Raw genomic sequence first — 21,683 nt, forward strand, 5'->3', positions numbered from 1 at the left:
CATGATAGGTGCTCAGGACGTTGGGAACAGGCAGAGGAGTCAATGAATGAGCACTGTGCTTTCCTCCTCAGCTGGAAGGGAGATGGAGGAGAGAGGGAGGGTGAGGGGTGGGAGAAGGAAAGAGAAAGGAGGCTGAAGAGAGAGCGTTTTCCGAGATGGCTGGAGGAGCCTGGGAGAGAGAAGAAAAGGAGGAAGGAGCCCAGAGGAGGGTGCTTGTCCTTAACCCTGGCGTGGGGGAGACAGGAAGGGACACATAAGAAAACCACTGTAGGGGAGATTTTCCAAAACCCTAGGTCAGAAATAGCAGATGGGAATATGAAAATAGGCTGGATAAAATAATGATAATAGTGATTATTATTATAACCAACATTTCTATGCATTGCATACCTCACTGACCCCTCACCACAATCATAGGAGATAGTTTTTTTTTTTTTTATCCCATTTTACAGTTGAGGAAACTGAGGCACAGAGGAGTTGAGTAATTTTGAGTCTACAATCTGTGATCTGGAGAAGTCAGTGATGATTCCCAGGCAGGGAGCCTGAGAGGTAGAGTAGAAATGCAAGGGTGGGCTGGAGGGGAGGCTTAACAGGGCAAGACCCTGGCTTCCCAAGCAAGGGACCCTCTTTACAGGTCAAGGACCTGATCACTGCTGTGTGGCATTCCACGGTGACGTCAGTATGAATTACTGAGAAGCAGTTGCTTTAATAGACATTCAGAAAGTGAAAGAACCAGTGGGCAGCCAGACACATGTGCCTGAGCTGGGGGTGGCGTGAGCATCCCACTTTGTTTCAGTTTTTTCACGGAGCAGAGATGGGCTTCATGGACTTATTACCTGGAGGCTGAGGATTGGTGTGCATACTGGGGAGGGTTCTGGAGTCCTTGCCGCCCCTCCAGCAGAGCAGTTTGACTGAGAGGACCAGGTGGGCAGAGGTGGCATAGAGGGTATAGGAAGAGAGACCCCAGGTCAGCTGTTCCTAGCAGTCGTCCTCCGACACTGGGCTGCCCACCAGACTGTGCCCCCCATGAAGACCGGACTGAGATGTAAATCTAAGACCCAGCACAGGACCTGCTACAGGGTAGGTGCCCACCCAACGTACATGGAATGGATGAGTCACTGATGCCGCCTGGGCTCTGGGGAGACTGAAGAGGAGGGAATGGCTGCTCAGAAGTCCTGAGCTGGCCCTTCATTTGGAAAGTCTCTTCTGTGGGAGATGTACAACGAGCCTCTCCTACTTAAGCACCATAGAATGCATTGAATGCTTTCTCATCAAGAGAATTACCAGAGAATTTGTTCAAACTTCTGAGAGTTTTAAAGAATCCTCCTCCCCCCAAGTTATTCTAAATTATGACAAAATTCATTTGTTAACTCATTAATTCATTTAGTACTTGAGGAAGTGCAATACTTTGGACAGTCTGATGGGAAATCTGAAGGAGGGACTGTGTCATCAGACAAAAATCTTGTCAAATTGACCATTCCTTTATTCATTTAATCAGAATTTATTCACCTACTCTGTACCAGCTTGACTCTGAGCATAGTCCCTGGCCTCACAGAGCTTATATGTTAGCAGGGGAAACCAACAACAAATAGTGAATAATAAGTAACTAATCATGTGGATGAAATATCTATCCCTGGTGATAGCACTGAAGGGGGGGTGGTTCAGAGAAGGGTGGACAGGTCTACATGGGTCGAATGTCATCAGGTCTGGAGGCTTTATCAACAAGTCTGGATTTCATTCAGTGTACAAAGGGAATCCAATAAGAATTGTGAATGATTGTGAGTGAATGTTCAGTCAATCCTTGTTACAGCTGATGGGCTTCCCTGGCGACTCAGTAGGTAAAAAATCCACCTGCAAGGCAGGAGACCTGGGTTCGATCCCTGGGTCTGGAAGATCTCCCTGAGAAAGAGATGGCAACCCACTCCAGTAATCTTGCCTGGGAAATCTCATGGACAGAAGTGCCTGCTGGGCTACAGTCCATGGGGTCGCTCAGAGCCGGACGCAAGATAGCGACTGAACCACCCCATAGCTGGTACTTCCGTTTTGGTTGTTTGACTTTGGGACACAAGTCATTCCCTCCTCTTCAGGCTGATTTTATTTTGTGTTTTCTAAGTCCCCAGTGCGTGTTCTTTTCATCCAGCAAGCGAGCTCGGTTTTCTCGGCTGCCTGGTGAATTGGTCCAGCTTCTTCAATTTTACTTCAGATGTGACCTGGTGGTGCTGCCAGCAGGGGGCGCAGCTGCAGCGCTTCTGAGGGATCAGTGCCTCCCTCAGAAGTTCCTCCCCCTGGGAGGAACTCCATGTCTGGGTGACCCACAGAGAGGCCACCTCTTCCCTTCTTTATAAAAATCTCTTCTCTGCAGTTGAAAAGGGAGGAACTCCGGTTTCCTAATACTCTGAACAAAATCCAGGTGGGTGTAAACAGTGTGGAGCTGGGCTCAGCTGAGTTCTGGGCCCTGGACAGGAGTCCTGGGTTCTCATTCGGCTGGGCCGCTGAGAAATTGAGACTGTCAGCGAGTCGTTTTCATGTTCTTGGCTTCAGTTTCCACAGGGGATATGTGGTTGTATGGAGGCCCTCTGGGGTCCCTTTCAGACATGAAGCTCACAGACTACAGAAGACTAACTTTCTGTGGGAATATGATATATGAGGAGTTATCATTGTGCCCAGGAGTTTTTAGGATGTCTTGTCTCTTGACGACTCAGCCCCAAAGAGCTCTGTGGGCTGCAGAGCCGTCTTGAAGGGGTTCACAGTTAATTCAGACCCACCACTCCAACGTCGTCATGGTCAGGGAGTGCCCTCTCAACCCTCCGAGTCTGTTCATATCCTCTTGGTCACAGCAAGCCTCTTGGGTTTGAAAAACCTGGTTCTGAGATCTGGGTTTGACTTTTGGAATCGCAGGTACTTACCCTCTCCCATGCCTTGGTTTCTTCACCTGTAAAATGGACAGGACTGATGTCCAAACTGTTTAACCACTAATACGGCTCAGGTACTGACCATGACCTTGAGGAGTGACCCAGAGGCTCCTCGATGTGCCAGGCGTTCACGCTTCAGTTGTTGGTTTGATTAGGGCTCCTGTCAGGGACCAAGCAGTGATGGGGCACTGGGGAATTCAGGGCAAAAGCATTTGCCAGCTGATTGGGAAATATTCAAACTCTTTAACATCTTTTTTTGGTTCTGAATACCAGTAGGAAATGGGGATAAGAATGCCGACTCACAGGGCTGTGGTGAGGGTTACATGAGGTGGTAGGTGTAAAGCGTCTAGCCCAGCACAAAGTGGTGCTGGCCCAAGCCAGCCTACTGCTGTCCTGCCTATTGGCGGCCCTTCCAGCCCAGCTGTCTCCCCTCTGTGATGGGCAGCTGACCACCAGCATTTCATTTAGAAACAAGTCCTTATAAAGACCTCCCAGGGGCCATGGTGAAAATGGTACCCTTCTCATCCCAGGAACAAATACTCACGAAGTCATCTGACCACTGCTCCTCTTCGTCGGCTGGGCTCTCTGAAATGGCATGTTGGAAGCAAAATGAACAATATGAATTTTTGCCGCCCAGCTCCACCCTGCCCAGGAGCACTCTGCACCTGCCTGCCCTGCCCTTGGGCCACATGCTCCCATCTGCTAGGCCTGAGACAGTTATTACAGTCATCTCACATTCATTCCTTTTGAATCCTTTTTAAAAAGACAGTCAATTTTCAAAGTATTAGTAAAAGTCCCACTAGGGCAGAGAAACAGTAACTCTGACCCTTAACGTCTTTGTCAAGGGACATTTTTGGGAGCTTGGAGTAGCAATCCATACTGTCCTGCTTCCTCACATCTTTTTAAATCAATATGTGGATGGTGTAGTAAGAAGAGCCCTGGACAGGGAGTCAGAGAGACCTAAATTCTCATCCAGGCTCTAACTTCTCTGGACCACCTCAATTTTTAGGTCTATAATATAAAATTCAGGATCTCTAAAAGGGGATCACTTCCAAGATTCTCTCTGGCTCTAACATTGATGTTTTTATTTTAAAAAGTTTTTTTTTTCCAATGTGTTGCTACATGCTGGGCAATATTATCAGAGCTTCATATTCACTTTCTTAAAAACCTTATGAGGAAACTGAGGCCTAGAGAAGATAAATCATTTGCCCAAGATCATGTAGTAAACGGTAAAGTCAGGAGTTGAGCCCTGCAGGTTGATTGACTTCCAAGTGCAAGCTCTGAACCTCAGTACCATGCTGTTCTTGCTGTCCTTGGGCTCCAGGGTGCAGCCATTGTCTTAGGCTCTACAGCAGGTGTAAAAATGGATGTGACAGGTCTTGAGTAGCTTATGATCTTGAAGAATGAAATAGGCCTGGATTATGACAGCCAGGGAGACTATCTGACTCCTTTTTCTCCAAAACACATTTAGAGTTTGAGAAGCTTAGCATCAATCCCATCACATAAACTGACCTTAGAGGCTAAATAAAATTCTCTCAATCGGACCCAAGTTCAGATGTTAGAGTGGCATCAATGACTGCACCGTAGAGGGCCACATCTCCCCTCCTACCCCACTGAGCAGTTGCGGTTAGAGGACTTGATGGATGGTCCCTGAATCCCCTGGAACCTCAATAGAAACTTTTCTTGCCATTTCTGCCACTGGAGACCTCTGACTCCAGCTCTAGGCAGTTCCACAGAGGCACAAGGAAAAGAATTACAGAGATGAAGTGAGAGCGGGAAGGAGGTCTTGTGTCAGAACAACCACCTCTTTAGAAATGACAGCATCAGAAACTCTCTCTTGAGAAAAACATGATAGACACAAAGAAGGAGCTTCATTCTACAAGTGGATCAAACTTTGATATTAACAGAAAATAATTCTTATGAAATTATTCTCTGGGCTGACTTTTACCAAATGACAGTGTATTCTGATCACTAAGTTGCCAAGAAACTCTAGAAGAATAGGTGAACAAGTCTTCTTCCCAATATGCCAATATTGGCCCAATGGGGAGTAAGTTTCTAATACCTTAAGTCTGAGGATAACTGAAGGTCAAAACGTTTAGCAGCAAGATGCTATTGTTTCAACCATTTAAAAACAGAAATGTTTATAAAATATTTTTATAAGACACAATTCCTTGCCTTGGTCAACCCTGGAGTCAGGATCCACTTGATCATCAGCTAGTGGAAAAAGCAGTTGCAGCTGTCATTTAACTAGTTTTCCTGTCTCTGTGATCTTTCATCTTCAATTTATCCTTCTAGCTGTTTCTAGTTATTTTCTTAAGACAGAAATTGGCTCATGCTTCCCCTTTCCTCAAGAATCATCAGTGGCTCCCTACGGGATAGTCGAGCTTCTGTGTCAACACGTTCACACACGGTACCTGCTCTCCCTCCCTTGCTCACTCACAGTGATGCCGGATAGCTTGCTCCTCCATCCTGGGCTTTTGATAGTTCTCTGTTCTGCTCATGCGGCTCCCCCAGCCCATCTCCCTTCTTCCATGGAAACCCCTGTCATCCCTCCTCCATGAGGTCCTCTCTAGTCCCTCTGGTCATAACCCTCTGGTCAGGGTCCTCTCCAGTCCCTCTGGGTTGTGGGTTTTGACCTCGTAGATGCTGCCGGCACCTTCTAACATGTACTTCATCCTGCCCTAAGAGACATGATTTAGAGTCTCTCTGTACTGAAAAGCAAGACCTATTTATCTTTGGGTCTGGATGCCATTTTGCATTTGTAATTCTGCACTAATACTGAAACAAAAGCATAAGCCAGTAAATGAATTGAATGAGTGAAAATGAGGATAGTAATAAGAGATTTCATCATTGAATATTTCCTGCGTGCTGAATGCTAGGGGAAGTATTATGAATGTATTTCTTTGTTTATCATCAAAACAGTCTCTGTCGTAGGTGCCTTATTATCTGTTTTATAGTCAAGAAAAATGAGGCTAAGAGAGGTTGCAAAACCTGCCTGAGGCACACGGCTAGTGAGTGCAGGGACTGGATTGGAGGCCAGGCTGTGTTGGCTTCTGCAGCTGAAATCTCATGTGAACGGCCTGGCCCTCCACTGAGCATTCAGATAAAACCCAGGAGAAACAAGAATAGCCCAATCCAGGTATTGTGGCGCATTGAGGCAGAAAACAGAGAAAAGGATCAGGAGGTGGAAGTTATTTGCTTGGTACCCCGCCTTCCCCAGCTACATCTGTCTTCTGGCACAGCATCACACTCATCACGTTATACGTAGCAAGCCATTGCCCATACTGAAAAGCATAGCAATCCAAAGTACTAGATTCAAGTAATGGGTGGTTTTCCAGCATCTCAAGGAGACTCCCAAAGTGTGCGGGTGGTGGTTTTAGACCCAAGCTCCCTGGGTTCAAATCCTGGCTCTGCTTTTTATTACCTGCTTGGCAATGGACCAGCACCTTAATTGTTTAAAGCTCAATATCCTTGTCTGTAAAACAAGGATAAGAATAGTGGCTGCCTCATGTTTTTATGAGAATCAAGTCATATAATACATGTGAAATGTTTTGCAAAGCCTGACCACATTAAATGCTATGTTAATGTTACTCATTGTTGTCTTAATAAATCCTCAAAATGATATCAATTCAATTTCACTCTAGTGGTAACCACACAGCATTGTTACCACAAAGAAATGGATCCAAGAACCCTCTAGTATGTAGTGAGTGAAATTTTCCGGAGGGTAAGTTCAAGTTGAATATGGGCCAGATGGTATGGGGTTGCAGGCCCCTGCTAGGGAGCTGAGATGCTGGTTGGGCCTCCCTGTCAGGGAAAACTTCTTCTGTTGTGTTATGTACCTGGTTTGGGGTTTAGCCTCTATTTACTGTGTCATAATCCCAGGCTTCCCTGGTGGCTCAGATGTTAAAGAATCTGCCTGGAATGCAGGAGAGACCCGGGTTCAATCTCTGGGTCGGGAAGATCCCCTGGAAAAGGAAATGGCAGCCCACTCCAGTGTTCTGGCCTGGAGAATTCCATGGACTGTATAGTCCATGGGGTCGCAAAGAGTCAGACACAACTGAGCGACTTTCACTTCACTCACTCTCTCCGCCAGTGGTAAAGAATCTGCCTGCCAATGCAGGAGGCGTAAGAAACATGAGTTTGATACCTTGGTCAGGAAGATTCTCTGGAGAAGAAAATGGCAACCCACTCCAGTATTCTTGCCTGGGGAATTGCATGGACAGAGGAGCCTGGTGAGCTACAGTTCTTTGGGTCTCAAAGAACTGGACACAACTGAGCATGCACATACACACACATGCACACACACACACATGCATAATTCTCACAATAACCTGAGGGATAGACATACTTATCTCCAGATAATGAATGTGAGGCTCAAGGACGTTACAAAACTTTCCTAGATTCAGTGATTAAGGGGCAAAGCCAGGATTCTGACCCAGGCCTAAAAACCCCAGAGGCTAAGATCTTCTCACTGAGCCCAGCCTCTACATGAAATAAAAGACCTAGAGTCTAGAGAAACTTTCACGGATCAGACTGAGGACAATCTGGGGTGGTATAGAATTTCCTGGTGTATGTCTAGCAGCCGATCATAATCCCAGGTGCTGGGGGAATTTGAAGAAACACGCACCCATTGAGGGCTGAGAGGTTACCGAGGCCATGTGCCCAAGGCAGGCTGGAACTAGGCCTTAAAGGAGAATGGTGATGAAAGAGGGTGTCCTCCTTCCACCCTCAAGATGGCGGCTTGGGTGTCAGTTCCAGAAGCACAGCTTAGCCAGTGGGAGGAAGGGGCATCCATAAGGCATAGCCATGCACAGAACGGTTGAACTGCACTGGAGAATCACAGGGAAATACACTAACAGGTTAACAAAGCTCGGTTTGATGCCAACCAGGGGGATGTTCCAGCCTCAGTGGCTACTGCAGTTTCCAGTGACAAGGTGGAGAGGGGGAGGCTAACAAGGATGGTGTCTGAGTACCCTTGATGACAACCCACTCCATGCCTGGAAAATCCCATGGACAGAGGAGCCTTGTGGGCTACTGTCCAAAATGTCACAAAGAGTCCGGCACGATTGATGACTAATACAAAGATGTGATGAGACAGAGTCTGAACCAGACTGGGGGTTCTTGGGAATGGGGAGAGATGGCTGGAAGGACAGTAAAGGACTCTGATGAGAGCTGGAGGGAAAGGGTAAAGGAGAGGGTGTGGATGTCGTCTCTTGCTTGGGTGTCCTCGGGAGCACCAGAGATCCTGGGTGGACCTGGTGACCTCCGAGTGATGGGCACTGAGGTGCACTCCGCAACTGCATGTTCACACATGTCCTCCACTCTGGCCCTGATCTCACTCTAGAGGCTGTGCTCTGGCCACTGGGCCCGGCACCGTTCTCCTCTTGCAGAACGGGATGCAAGCAACCAGTGGGGAGACTTGCAGTAGACACAGGAAGAAGAGAGGAAGGAGGGTGCTCTAGCTGCGGTGGTGGGGACAGACGCAGGGAAGGAACGGAAAGCAGAACTACCGAGGCTGCGGGGGAGGCAGCGAGCTGACAGTCCCTCTGGGTACACCCAGAGGAGAAAGGGATGTGACTTAGTGTGCGGAGCTGAGGCCAAAGCTAGCCTCTGCCAGACTGACTGGGAGTGGTGACTTGCATCTAAATCCTTAACATCTTAGAAATTCCCTTTATCTGTATGATCATTCACCTTTCACAGGGCCCTGTGAATGTGTGTGGGTGTGCAGAAATGGGGGAAAGGGTCCTGGCTCAGTTATCAGCTGTCTGTATGACCTCGGGCATTCACTGTGCCTCTCTGCTCTCCAGTGTCCTAAGATGAGAAGTTTGGATTGGGTGATCTTTCAGGACTTTCTAGGTTTTAAAATACCTTTGAGTCCAAGTTTCATTCCTCTATTCTTAGTTGCATGAGTCAGAACGGATGTTGAATACAGCTCTTCCCATGTTCAGCTTTGCTGGTACCAATTAGAAGTAACCAGGGAGACAAAAGATCAAATGAATACTAGCTTTACTAAGGACACCGGGACAGGAGGAAAACAAGCTATATTTCATTCTCAAAAGCAAGTTATGTTTCAGGCAAAGGGTTGTTATGCATGCTTTGTGCTTCTGTGGTGGGCATTTACCCAGCGATCACTTTCTAAGTATCTTCCTTTGCCCTGAGGTCTCCCCTCTTTATCATTGCTCTGATCTTCTCCCTGCGAGACATCAGTGGGGGAGGAGAAGGTGGCCCTCTGGGGATGTGACAACAGCCCCTGGGTATCAGGCCCCCAAGGTACAGGGAGAGAGGCCTGTTCAGTTCTGACCTCTCAGGGGCTTGCAGAGTGACCAGAGGAGCTTCTGCAGTGACCTCAGAAGACTCCAGATGCACCACAACTGATCTCCCCTTCCCACCCTCCCTCTCTAGCCAGACCTCAGACTCAGAGATACAGGAAACTGCTCAATTCTGAAAGTTCAAGAAGCAGCAGGTGGCTTCTTGAACTTAATATTAGAGGCTCTGGGGCTTTTAGGATAATAAATAAGAAATATCCTGGAAAAGTGTAACCATCCTAACTTGGGTCAAAGGGAAGAACAATGGAATGGAAGCCTAGAGTGGGTCTTTTTTAGTGGACAGAATTACTGAATATTCCTGAGACACATTTCCCTCATTTGTGAAACCAAAATAGCCATTTCTATTTAATGCACTAATGAGAGATTAGAGTGCTAGTGGTAAAGAACCCACTGCCAACGCAGGAGACATAAGAGACGCGGGTTTGATCTCTGGGTCAGGAAGATCCCCTGGAGGAGGAAATGGCAACCCACTCCAGTATTCATGTCTGGAGAAAACCATGGACAGAAGAACCTGTCTGGCTACAATCCAGAGGGTCTCAAAGACTCAGACATGACTGAAGTGACTTAGCACAAGCACAATGAGAGATTAAATGAGCAAAGCTATGGTTTTTCCAGTAGTTATGTATGGATGTGAGAGCTGGACTATAAAGAAAGCTGAGCAGTGAAGAACTGATACTTTTGAACTGTGGTGTTGGAAAAAAACTCTTGAGACTCCCTTGGATTGCAAGGAGATCCAACCAGTCAATCCTAAAGGAAATCAGTCCTGAATGTTCATTGGCAGGACTGATGCTGAAGTTGAAACTCCAATACTTTGGCCACCTGATGTGAAGAGCTGACTAATTAAAAAAAGACCTTGATCCTGGGAAAGATTGAAGGCAGGAGGAGAAGGGGATGACAGAGGGTTAGATAGTTGGACAACATCACTAACTCGATGGACATGAGTTTGAGCAAGCTCCAGAAGTTGGTGATGGACAAGAAAGTCTGGTGTGCTGCAGTTCATGGGGTTGCAAATAGTTGGATGTGACTGAGTGAATGAACTGAACTGAACTGAATCGAATGTCTATAAAGAGCTTAGCACAATGTCCAGGTCAGAGTAAACACCCAGTATGTTCTGAATAGCTTCCCTTCCCCCAGCAATGCCAGCTGCGCGAGAATAATACAGTTTCCTTGGTAGACCGTGGTGTTCCTGCAAACAATGTTCTTTCCTCAGAGCCCAAGTAGATTGTGGGGTCTGGAGTGAAAGTAGCAGGGTGCACACTGGCCTAACCTGCTTGCATCTGTAGAAGGTCCAAGCCTCACTGTTTATAAGATTCAAGCTTTATCCTTCCACCTTCTGAGAGGGACTGTGATGATGCTCCTGCTGACCTCTAGGAGGCGCTCGCCATTTCTATCCTCTGCTTTCTGAAGGTCAGCATCACCAAGGTCAACACACTCTCCACCTTGGCTTAATAAGTTTGGGAAGCCATTAGCTTCTGGGACTGGACATAGGACATAAATCTATCATCCAGAGGAAACAGGTGGGGCTGCTTCAGAAGTCTTGGGTGGACCAAATCTGCATAGGCCTCTAGGAAGCCCTTGACTGGTCCCTGGACTCAGCAGGACTGGTGGTCTAGTATCTCCAAACACTGGGGCCTCCAATGTCCTTGAAGACTCTATGGGTTCAGGCGAAACTGTCAGGGCTGGTTTCTGAGGCCCCGGCTTGCAGCTGCACAAGGACCTCAAGGCTCAGGAGGAATAGCCCAAAATGCTCCGGGGACATGAGGTGGTGGGGGGGCAGGAAGTGGCAAGGCGGGGTACGAACTGCAGGTGATGATGACAGTCTTGCCAAAAGGACCTTTTCCAGGGATTGAGTGTAAGAGCAGGGAGACTAGGCAAGACTATATTGGTCTGTTGAAACAACAGGATAAATTTTGGAGATTCTAGAATTTCAATAGATTTGTCTTTCAGTTTAGGAGAATCAATAAGGACAGAGTTGGTGATTTACAGCAGGCTTTCTCAAATTTAATATACAATCAAACCCTCTGGAGTTCTTGTTAAAACACAAATTCTGATCCAGTAGTTCTAGGGTGGAGCAGAGATTCTGCATTTCTAACAAGCATCCTGCTGATGCTGCCAGGCTAGGAATTACATTTTGGGGGCTTCCCTGGTGGCTCAGACGGTGAGGAATCTGCCTGCAGTGTGGGCAACCTGGGTTCGATCCTGGGTTGCAAAGATCCCTTGGAGAAGGAACTGACAACCCACTTCAGTATTGTTGCCTGGAGAAACCCACAGACAGAGGAGCCTGGTGGGCTACAGCCCATAGGGTCACACATAGTCAGATATGACTGAGCAACTAGCACACACACACACATTCACACACACACAGAGTCACACACACACACTTTCTCTCTCTCTCTCTCACACACACACACACAGCAAAGACTTAGAAGACCTAACTACATTTCAGTGTCATAAGAGAGATTAAGTACAAAGGTACTGATATCAAGACTATTTGGGGAGTTTCAGGGAAGAGAGCAGGTATCTGAGGTCAAGCAAGGGAACATTTCTGAGCATCAGGGAGATTGAAAGTGATGGAGTTCTAAAGTTAGGGAAGATTAGGAGAGACTGCTTCATCACTAGGCCCTGGGCTCCCAGGACTTGTGTTTCTGCCAGAGTGTTAGCTCTGGTGAGAACCTAACAGGTTTTCTGGTTCAGCCCTGCATGATTGAGAAACGAGAAAAGTTATCCAAGGTTACACAGCCATTTAGTGGCTGAACCTTGATGGATCTTGTTTGTGGGTCCTCTTGATGATGTAAAACCATGAAAATATTTAAGCAAAGGTATTTCAGAACAATTCTCTGGTGGAGACTGAAAAGACCCCATAACATTAATAATTTAGAAGACTACTTAGAGGCTTTTATTCTAGGACAAGAAAGAGATGAGCAGAGTCTGAGCTATAACTTTGTAAATAGAAAGGGGCAAAAATATTTGAGAGATATTTAAAAGAGAATAAATAGGATTTAGAGTTTGATTTTTTTTTTTTTTTTTTTTTGTAGAGGTTGAGTGAAGAGGAGGAATCAAGGATGATCTCCAGCATGTGTGGTTAGGCAAAAGGTAAATAAATCGTGAATGCTCCCTGTCTTCTGCCCAAGTAAAAAATAGAGGAAAAGAAGGGACCTGGGTGAGGGGATGAACAAGGAGACAGTTGAGTGTGAACAAGGAGACAGTTGAGTGTGAACAAGGGAGACAAGGACCATCAGGAGACATCCATTCTAGTCAGATAGATCGAATTGCCTGAACTCCTAATGTTTGTGTTCAGCATCTCCAGTGCTGTTGGGTCATCTACAAAGTAACAAACGTTCCTGCTAACTCTCCAGGTTTCAAATTGAATGGCACCCTCTCAGACAGACCTTCCCTGACTACTCAAGTTGTTCCCCTACCCTATACTGATTCCCTATCACTGCGTCTGCCATCTTCCTTCCCAGCAGTTACCACGTTTGGATATTTGTGTTTACCAGTTTGCATTCTGATTTATTATCTGACTCCCTACTAGTCATTAGGTTCTTTTAGGTCCAGGACTATATTTTATTTCCTGTTATATATCTAGCAGAGTGAGTATCAAACAGGACATTCCTATAATGTTTGTGGAGTTAATCAAAGAATGTGTGGTACAGCTGAAGCACCTGGAGATGTTTATTTTAGAAAGAAACTATTCAAATGACCTAATATCTTATTTTATTCCTTGAAGTTGCACAGAACAACTCTATTTCCACTTTTTAAAATTTTTTAAATCTTGCACTGTGTGGCTACCAGAACAGACTTAGGAAGCCACAGGAAATGGATCACATCTACATTGCTCCATGGCTGTCTCTTCCTGATGGGCTCAAAAAGGCTTGGAAGGTCATCACAGGAGGTTTCCAAGTGGAAAGGGGACCCTGAGTGTGGTGTGTGGGAGTGGGGTAACTTAACACAATGGATTGGATGTTAAACTATATGACCTCTGGGCCCCTTTTACTTGAAACCCCATGATGCCATATTCTTCAATCAAGCCTTTGGGCTTAATAGATGCAGTCTGCTTTGATTTCTTTTCTCTTTTGGAACTTTGGAGGGAAAAATGTATTTGTTTTTATCAATTTTTGATTAGGTAGATTTTAGACAAGACTGGGTGTGTTCAAGGTGATATGGCCATAGAAAAACTGGGTAGATTTTAAAGGTCAGGGTACTTAAATTTTTAGCTCTAAATTGCAAAGGAATCCCTGGCCAACTGTCTAGACTTGCTGACTGATTGGCAATGTGAGGTCAATAAATTCTCTTTCACCTAAAGAGTTCTAAAAAGTGATCCTATGAGTCAGTGGCCAGACTTGGTATGCTGGTCAGCATTTCTCAGTGTGATAAGATTTCATTAGTGCTCAAGGAAAACTCAACTTTCTGATTTAATACTATCTTGATCAGTGGTAGAAAAATTAAAATAGTCATCATTCCTTAAGGTTGAGATTTGGTTTCAGTTGTCATTCTGTAGAGGAAGAGTTATCATCAGTGTCTGTAGCCCTGTGGTTCTCAGTGAGGGATGGATAGACCTGTCCACATCCAGGACATCCTTTTATTTTAGAAACTAAAGAGAGATTTTAGACCTACCTGCCCAGTGCATCTTTTCTAGACAAGGAAATTGTGATGGAAAATTTATTTAGCTTCAGTTTAATTCAGTTCAGTCATTCAGTCATGTCCAACTCTTTGCGATCCCATGAACTGCAGCACACTAAGTTTCCCTGTCTATCACCAACTCCTGGAGCTTACTCAAACTCATGTCCATCAAGTTGGTGATGCCATCCAACCATCTCATCCTCTGTTGTCCCCTTCTCCTCCCACCTTCAATCTTTCCCAGCATCAGGGTCTTTTCAAACAAGTCAGTTCTTTGCATCAGGTGGCCAAAGTATTGGAGTTTCAGCTTCATCATCAGTCCTTTAAATGAATATTCAGGATTGATTTCCTTTAGGATGGACTGGTTGGATCTCCTTGCAGTCCAAGGGACTCTCAAGAGTCTTCTCCAACACCACAGTACAAAAGCATCAGTTCTTCGGCACTCAGCTTTCTTTATAATTCAACTCTCATATCCATACATGACTACTGGAAAAACCATAGCTTTGACTAGACAGACCTTTGTTGGCAAAGTAATGTCTCTGCTTTTTAATATGCTGTCTAGGTTGGTCATAACTTCTCTTCCAAGGGACAGTGTCTTTTAATTTCATGGCTGCAGTCACCATCTGCAGTGATTGTGGAGCCCTAAAAAATAAAATCTGTCACTGTTTCTATTGTTTTCCCATCAATTTGCCATGAAGTGATGGGACCGGATGCCATGATCTTAGTTTTCTGAATGTTGAGCTTTACGCCAACTTTTTCACTCTTTTCTTTCACTTTCATCAAGAGGCTCTTTAGTTCTTCTTCACTTTCTGCCATAAGGGTGGTGTCATCTGCATATCTGAGGTTACTGATATTTCTCCTGGCAATCTTGATTCCAGCTTGTGCTTCATCCAGCCCGACATTTCTCATGGTGTACTCTGCATATAAGTTAAATAAGCAGAGTGACAATATACAGCCTTGACGTACTCCTTTCCCAATTTGGAACCAGCCTGTTGTTACATGTCCAGTTCTAACTGTTGCTTCTTGAACTGCAAACAGATTTCTCAGGACGCAGGTCAGGTGGTCTGGTATTCCCATCTCTTGAAGAATTTTCCAGTTTGTTGTGATCCACGCAGTCAAAGGTTTTGGTGTACTTAGCTTTCTATTGTCATAAACCTACCAGTCTCCAGACCAGCTCCTCTCCCCTGTCAAAGTTAATCCTAGTTGGAATGGGGTTGTAGGGCTAAAACTTGGAGAAGTTTGAGTAACTATGTGCCATCAGTAATTTATTCCATGTACACCGCACTACCCCCAAACTCATGGACCCTCAAGTATCTATTTTAACAATTCTCTATCTAGGAAGTCTTCCATTCCCTACTTCCTCCACATTCTCCACCTCAAATTAGATTAGATACTCTTGCTATGTACTTCCACAGAACTTTGTGCTTCCCCATCACACTGAATTGTAATTTCTTTTAAAATCATCTATCTTCCCATCTAAACTATAAATTCTGTGAGTATGTAGACCATATCTGTCTTATTTTCATTGTATTTTTACCTAAGATTCTGTATATGCCTGTCACATGAAAGTTGCTTAATATATATTTGATAAATAGATGAGTGGTTGGATGGATGGGTGGATGGATGGATAGATAGAAGGACTACTGTATCTCCACTATAGTCGGATGCTTTGGTCACTCTTAAAATTAGAATGGGTTCCTGTGTTTTCAGATGAGTAGAGCAGTGTTCCCTTTTCAAGAAGTAATTATGAACCTTAGGTTAGTCAGGAGTCCAAGTAGTTTAGAAATACTCTTACCTGGGGCATAGTCCCTTCGAGGAACCCTTGGAGGTGCTTTGACTTTCAGCCTGTAGATAAGATTAGACAGATGGTCAGTGAGTAGGACAACTGTTGTCAAGGCCCATAATATAAGCAGGTTTAGAGATAATGGGTAGATAACTAATAGAATAATGGTTTCTTTTGAACTCATCACTGAAAAAACTAAATGTCCTGTAAATGTAGTGAAGCCATTAGCCAGCATTTTCCCGCCTCTACCCCTCCCCCCAGTGCCCAGTGTGGCTGTGACTGGGCAAAGGTGAGGTCGGGAGGTGGAAGGGCTCTGAGAGGTCAGAACACTCATAAGCCCAGAGATCAGAGACTCGAGGACAATAAATGTTGATTGTTTGATAAGAAGGTAAGAGAAGATGAGCTCTATTTTAATAAATAATTCAATAAATGCTTTAAATAAAAAGGAAAATTAGCTATAATCAACTAAAATGTCAACTAAAATGCTGAACTAAAATGTCATAGGTTGGGATGAAATTGTTTTTTGAACTATTGAAAAAAATGCCAAATAAGTGAGCAGTGAGTGTCTCCAGGTTGAGGATTGTGATGTTTAGATAAAAGTTGAATTGTTTCAAGCACTCTCAAAACTACTGTATTTATACATATATAAAATGTTCTGAATATTCACAAAGCTTTCCCATTCATTAAAAGGAAAAAACTGAAATTACATTTCAAAACGTATCCCCGTTTTTAGACTTTTTACAACTTTTGACAACACTTTCCCTTCCATTATTTGAAATGTGTAAGGTTTATAGTAAGTTATTATTTTTAATAATAGTTAGCTTGTTATGTAAGAATGCTTTGCTTAGTGAAATTTAGACATATATAAATAAAACCTATATAAAACCCAGTAGCCTTCATTTACTAAAACATCATGTCTGTTTACATAAGCCGTGTATAAGCTAACCACTGGGGCTTCCTAGATGAAGCTAGTGGTAACGAACTCGTTTGCCAATGCAGGAGACACAAGAGACACAGGTTCGATCCCTGGTTGAGAAGATCCCCTGGAGGAGGGTGTGAAAATCCACTCCAGTATTCTTGCCTGAAGAATCCCATGGACAGAGGAGCCTGGAGGGATACAGTCCATAGGGTCGCAAAGAGTCGGACACCACTGAAGTGACTTAGAGCACACACACGCGCACACACACACACACGCAAGGTAACCATTACATACAAAAATATTTCATTTTTGGGAAAAAAGTTGGTACAGAAAATCATGCTTGATTGCAACAACAACAAAAATGGCTGATAAACCAGAACTGTAATGTTGCCAAAATAAGATTAATTATATTTGCCTAGAAATTTTTTTTTGTTTCCTAAAGACTCTCCTAGCTATTGTTTCATTCAGTTCTCAGCAAGCCAATAGGGTATGCTAGGAAGACATTGTCATTAGACCTAGGATGAGGTCCAGAGAGAGAGACTGTCTATTGTAGTGAAGGGAAGAAAAATAAAAACAAAACTGGATCTGGTGCCAGGTCTGTTCATGGAACAGTAAGATTTCAAACAGCACAAACCAACTGTTATATGTTATTGCCATCCTTTCCAAAAAAGAAAAGAAGGGATATTTTAATACCCCCCAAAGTGTGAGGTCATCATCTCAGAATAAAGGAGCAATTCAAGAGAGGACCTTGATCACTGAACATCAACCAGAGATAAAAGGTGTCATTTGGGCCTCGTTTAGCAGCCAGCAGCTGCACGCCAGCTCTTTACAGGCCTTTTCTCATTCAGCCATGAACTGGTGATAACTCTGTCATGCTCTCGTGTTCGGAAACCAGTGTGCTCAACTGTGCTTCCTCCTTTGAAGGTGGCACCTGTGGCTTGGTTTTGAGCCAGAGCCTAAGTTCAGAGCACTTCGACCCAAAAGAGCCATTGACTTCACCAGGGTGATGACTGGGGCAGTCATATTTTCCAAGCAGAGAAGAAAACAGTTTGTCAAGTATTAGGGGATAGTGGGCAGAATGAAATAGAAATTATCTGGGAAAATTTGAGCTCCATGGCTGCTGTAAATGGAATAAGGAGACATTTTATACAAAGACTTCATATTATTGAAAGAATTGGTATATTGTAAAATTGACAATTGTGAGATAATTAATCTAGAATTGCTAGTGATGAAAACAATGACTGGCAGGGTTCTCTCATTTCAATGAAATTCTATATGTATTAGAAATAAGAAATGAAAATAGTCACACACACATCTCCCAGTCATAGGACAGACCATGAAGACAGGTTCTTCTCCTGTAGGAGATGACCACTGTCCCTCAAGCAGAAGATCATTTTAACTATTTTGTGATGACCAGTTACACATATTGAAACTCATTTACATTGTATAGCCTAAAAACACCATGAAAAGTGATTTATTACTCTTAAGTTTAGCAAAGGCCAAAAAAGAAAAAAAAAAAAGATACTCTGCTCTGAAGCCACGAGGAAATGAACTTTTATCCACTGTTAGTAGTACCTGCAATTCAGGAGACCTAAGTTGGGAAGTTCGATTCCTAAGTTGGGAAGATCCCCTAGAGAAGGAAGTGGCAACCCACTCCCGTATTCTTGCTTGGAGAACCCCAGGGAGAGAGGCGCCTGGCAGGCTACAGTCCATGAGGTTGCAAGAGTCAGGCATGACTTAATGACTAAACCACCACCAACCAAAATTTGGTTGTGGTGTAGTACAAAATTTGGTGGCAGCAATTTGGTAATACCAACCAAAATCTGAAGGGCACAAATCCTGTCCAGAAGCTAGAAATTTCACTTCAGGAATTTAGTTTCCTGGCATACTCATAAGTCTGTAGAGAGTATTTATTGAAGTATTATTTGTGACAGGTAAACTAAAAAAATGGCCATAAAGCTTTCATAGATGTTATCAAATTGTCTTCCAAAATGTACATTTAAACTCCTACTCCTACTTCAAAGAAGTCCACCAGTATATAGCTGGCTAAACAAATGATAATATATTTATAGTAGACTATTAATTATCTGTTTAAAAGGTTCATGGTTATTTTTATGCACTAACAAAGAAAAATGCCCACTATATAGCATTAATTAAAACCAAGAAACAAAGCAATTTGGTAGAATGTGTGTGTGGCATGATGCCACTCATGATGAAACTGTATGCATGTATGTAATGTGTATTTAGGGACTACAGCTATGCCAATGTGTGCATGTGTGTGTGTAAACATACGCAAACTGATATTTATACCAAACTCACTCATGTTGTGTCCATTTCTGGGGAGCAGGTTAGGGTGGGAGTAGGAGAAGGTGAGAGATTTTTATTTCATGCAATTCTGAACTCTTTGATTTTTGTCTCTAGTGAATCTGTATTACTTTCATAAAAACAAAAAAGCCTTAAACAAAAACTTCACAGAATACCATTTCCCCTTTCCTTGAGTTAAATTTCGAGTGGCAAATTCAGGTATGCATAATATACAATCTCTATTCTCTGCAAAAACAAAAACAAAACTTTAGAGGCGTGTGTCTGTGTGTGTGTATGTGTAGGAAGATTAGGAATTCTAACTTTCCTTCTCCAAGTGTCAGTTGAAAACACCATTTCAAGGTCATAATTGAAAAAGCAGAAATCAAAATATGGAAAACAGTTATGGCGTCCTAAAGAAATCAGGCTATGTTCTTGCAATTTCTCTTTTGAATTTCTACAAAACAGAAACACATCCAAGTGGCCCTTAGCTAAGTGGTCAAAGAAGCTGATTGTCTGGCTTCTATAAACGTCTCTTTTGATGTTTGCTAAGCACCTTGAACGGCATAACTCAGCTGTCCAGGAGTGAGAGAGAAAAGCAAGGTGCCTGAGTACCAGCCACTCATCCACCATGTTTCCTGAATGTGGGTCTGACCACCGTGACTCTAGCCATGAGTAAGAAAGTGTCACATGCTAGAGAGGTTGCCATTCCTCACTCGGTAACAGGGAACTTTGTTTTCTTCCACTTACTGCAGGCTGGCACACAATGTTATTTACATGAGTGCTCACATAGTGCTATGGCATCGACTTACTTTGTGTGTGTGTGTGTGTGTGTGTGTGTGTGTGAACATGATTTATTTGGTATCCACAAAGGCTGGAGTGAAGGTCGCAGTTTCCATTCCCTTTGGTTTCTGTTCTCCAAGAAGTGTGGTCAAATTCAGCCCAGTGTATATTCTGATCCCTGGGAGCCATGAAGGAAATCGGAGTTCACACAGGACCAGAACAAAAGCTCTGGTCAGCTGGGGGTTGTTACCAGGTTTTTATTCAAAATATTCCTCCTTTCTATCTTTTTGTGATCGTTTCTCTTGCTTAGCCTTTTTTCTTTTTTTATTTATTTTTATTAGTTGGAGGCTAATTACTTTACAATATTGTAGTGGTTTTTGCCATACATTGACATGAATCAACCATGGATTTACATGTATTCCCCATCCCGATCCCCCCTCCCACCTCCCTCTCTACCTGATCCCTCTGGGTCTTCCCAGTGCACCAGGCCCGAGCACTTGTCTCATGCACCCAACCTGGGCTGGTGATCTGTTTCACCGTAGATAATATACATGTTTCGATGCTATTCTCTCGAAACATCCCACCCTTGCCTTCTCCCACAGAGTCCAAAAGTCTGTTCTGTATATTTGTGTCTCTTTTTCTATTTTGCATATAGGGTTATCATTACCATCTTTCTAAATTCCATATATATGTGTTAGCATACTGTATTGGTCTTTATCTTTCTGGCTTACTTCACTCTGTATAATGGGCTCCAGTTTCATCCATCTCATTAGAACTGATTCAAATGAATTCTTTTTAATGACTGAGTAATATTCCATGGTGTATATGTACCACAGCTTCCTTATCCATTTGTCTGCTGATGGGCATCTGACTTACTTTTTGATCTTGTTCATTATTCCGCCTTCATTGTTCTTGATATCATGGACCATTTTTTGAAGTTGCCTGTATGAAATGAAATGAAACATAAAATATTAATAACTATGTTGATTTTTAAGTCTTCTATCCTTCTTGAGTACAAGAAAAAAGCCCTACAATAAACCCCCAAATATCATGAATTATATTGTATTCAATTAAGCTGGCCATTTACTACTTGAGCGGAGGGAAGGTATGACTGAGTCTATAATGAGTGTGGTCATCAGGCCATGCACCGACCCACTGAAGTCTGGGTCAGTCTCAGGCTCTGGGAGAAATTCTGACTCCCAGATATGTCTGTTCTGAGGAGTCATAAGTTATCAGAAGCCTCACCATTTATCATTTACTGTCCTCAGACCATACAAGGATGGAGCTACCTTGAAGAATACAGTATAGACAGAAATCAGGCTTAAGATTTTTTGTGAGGAGGTTAACTTTACTAGATAGAATCTGGAAAAACTGTCACTCAAAAGTTGTACATACACAGAAGTCATAAAGAAACTGATGAATGAATCTGGTTACATAAATATTTGAAACTTCTGCAGAGCAAAAAGTAATGTGCACAAAATCAAAAGATAAATACATGCTGGAAGAAACATTTGCAGCACATATAAGAAGAAGAACTATATGTTTTGATTAACAAAGCATCTTACAGCTCAGTACAAAAAAAAATGTTTAACAATTCAATAGAAAAATGAGCAAAATCTATGAACACAGAGATAACAGAAAAAAAATACAAGTGACCAACAGATCAATGAAAAGTTATTTAATATCACTTTTATTTAAAGAAATCTAAATAGAAACAATGAGGTATAATATTCTGATTATCAGGCTGGCAAAACTTAATAAGTATAATAATCTCAAGGGTTGGCAAGTATATGAGAATACACGTATTCTTGGGAATACAAATTAGTACAATCAATATCTGTCAAAATGTAAAACCACCTTGCCTTTTGACCTGGAAGTTCCACTACTAGGAATCTACCTTATGAACATAGTCACAAACTATACAAATATACATATCAGAATGTTTATTCCAGATAGGTGTAATAACTCTAATCCTTTCTGCCTCTCCCACCAAAACACCTGGAAACAACCTAAATGCCCATTTATTATTAAAAGGGAACTTCTTA

The 21,683-nt window shown here is 43.3% G+C and overlaps 1 protein-coding gene across 1 annotated transcript in view; it reads right to left on the reverse strand.

Moving 5' to 3' along the window:
* The window catches only part of BLNK (B cell linker), a 79,541-nt gene that overhangs the window by 35,510 nt on the left and 22,348 nt on the right, over positions 1–21,683 (reverse strand). Inside the window, exons 2-4 of the mRNA XM_065920053.1 lie at positions 20,515–20,580; positions 15,648–15,697; positions 3,454–3,494 (exon numbers count right to left, since the gene is read on the reverse strand). Of these exons, the coding sequence (XP_065776125.1) occupies positions 3,454–3,494; positions 15,648–15,697; positions 20,515–20,580 (157 nt within the window). The remainder of the gene's footprint in view (positions 1–3,453; positions 3,495–15,647; positions 15,698–20,514; positions 20,581–21,683) is intronic.

The sequence above is a fragment of the Muntiacus reevesi genome, chromosome 2, assembly GCF_963930625.1.
Source record: "Muntiacus reevesi chromosome 2, mMunRee1.1, whole genome shotgun sequence".
NCBI lineage: Eukaryota > Metazoa > Chordata > Mammalia > Artiodactyla > Cervidae > Muntiacus > Muntiacus reevesi.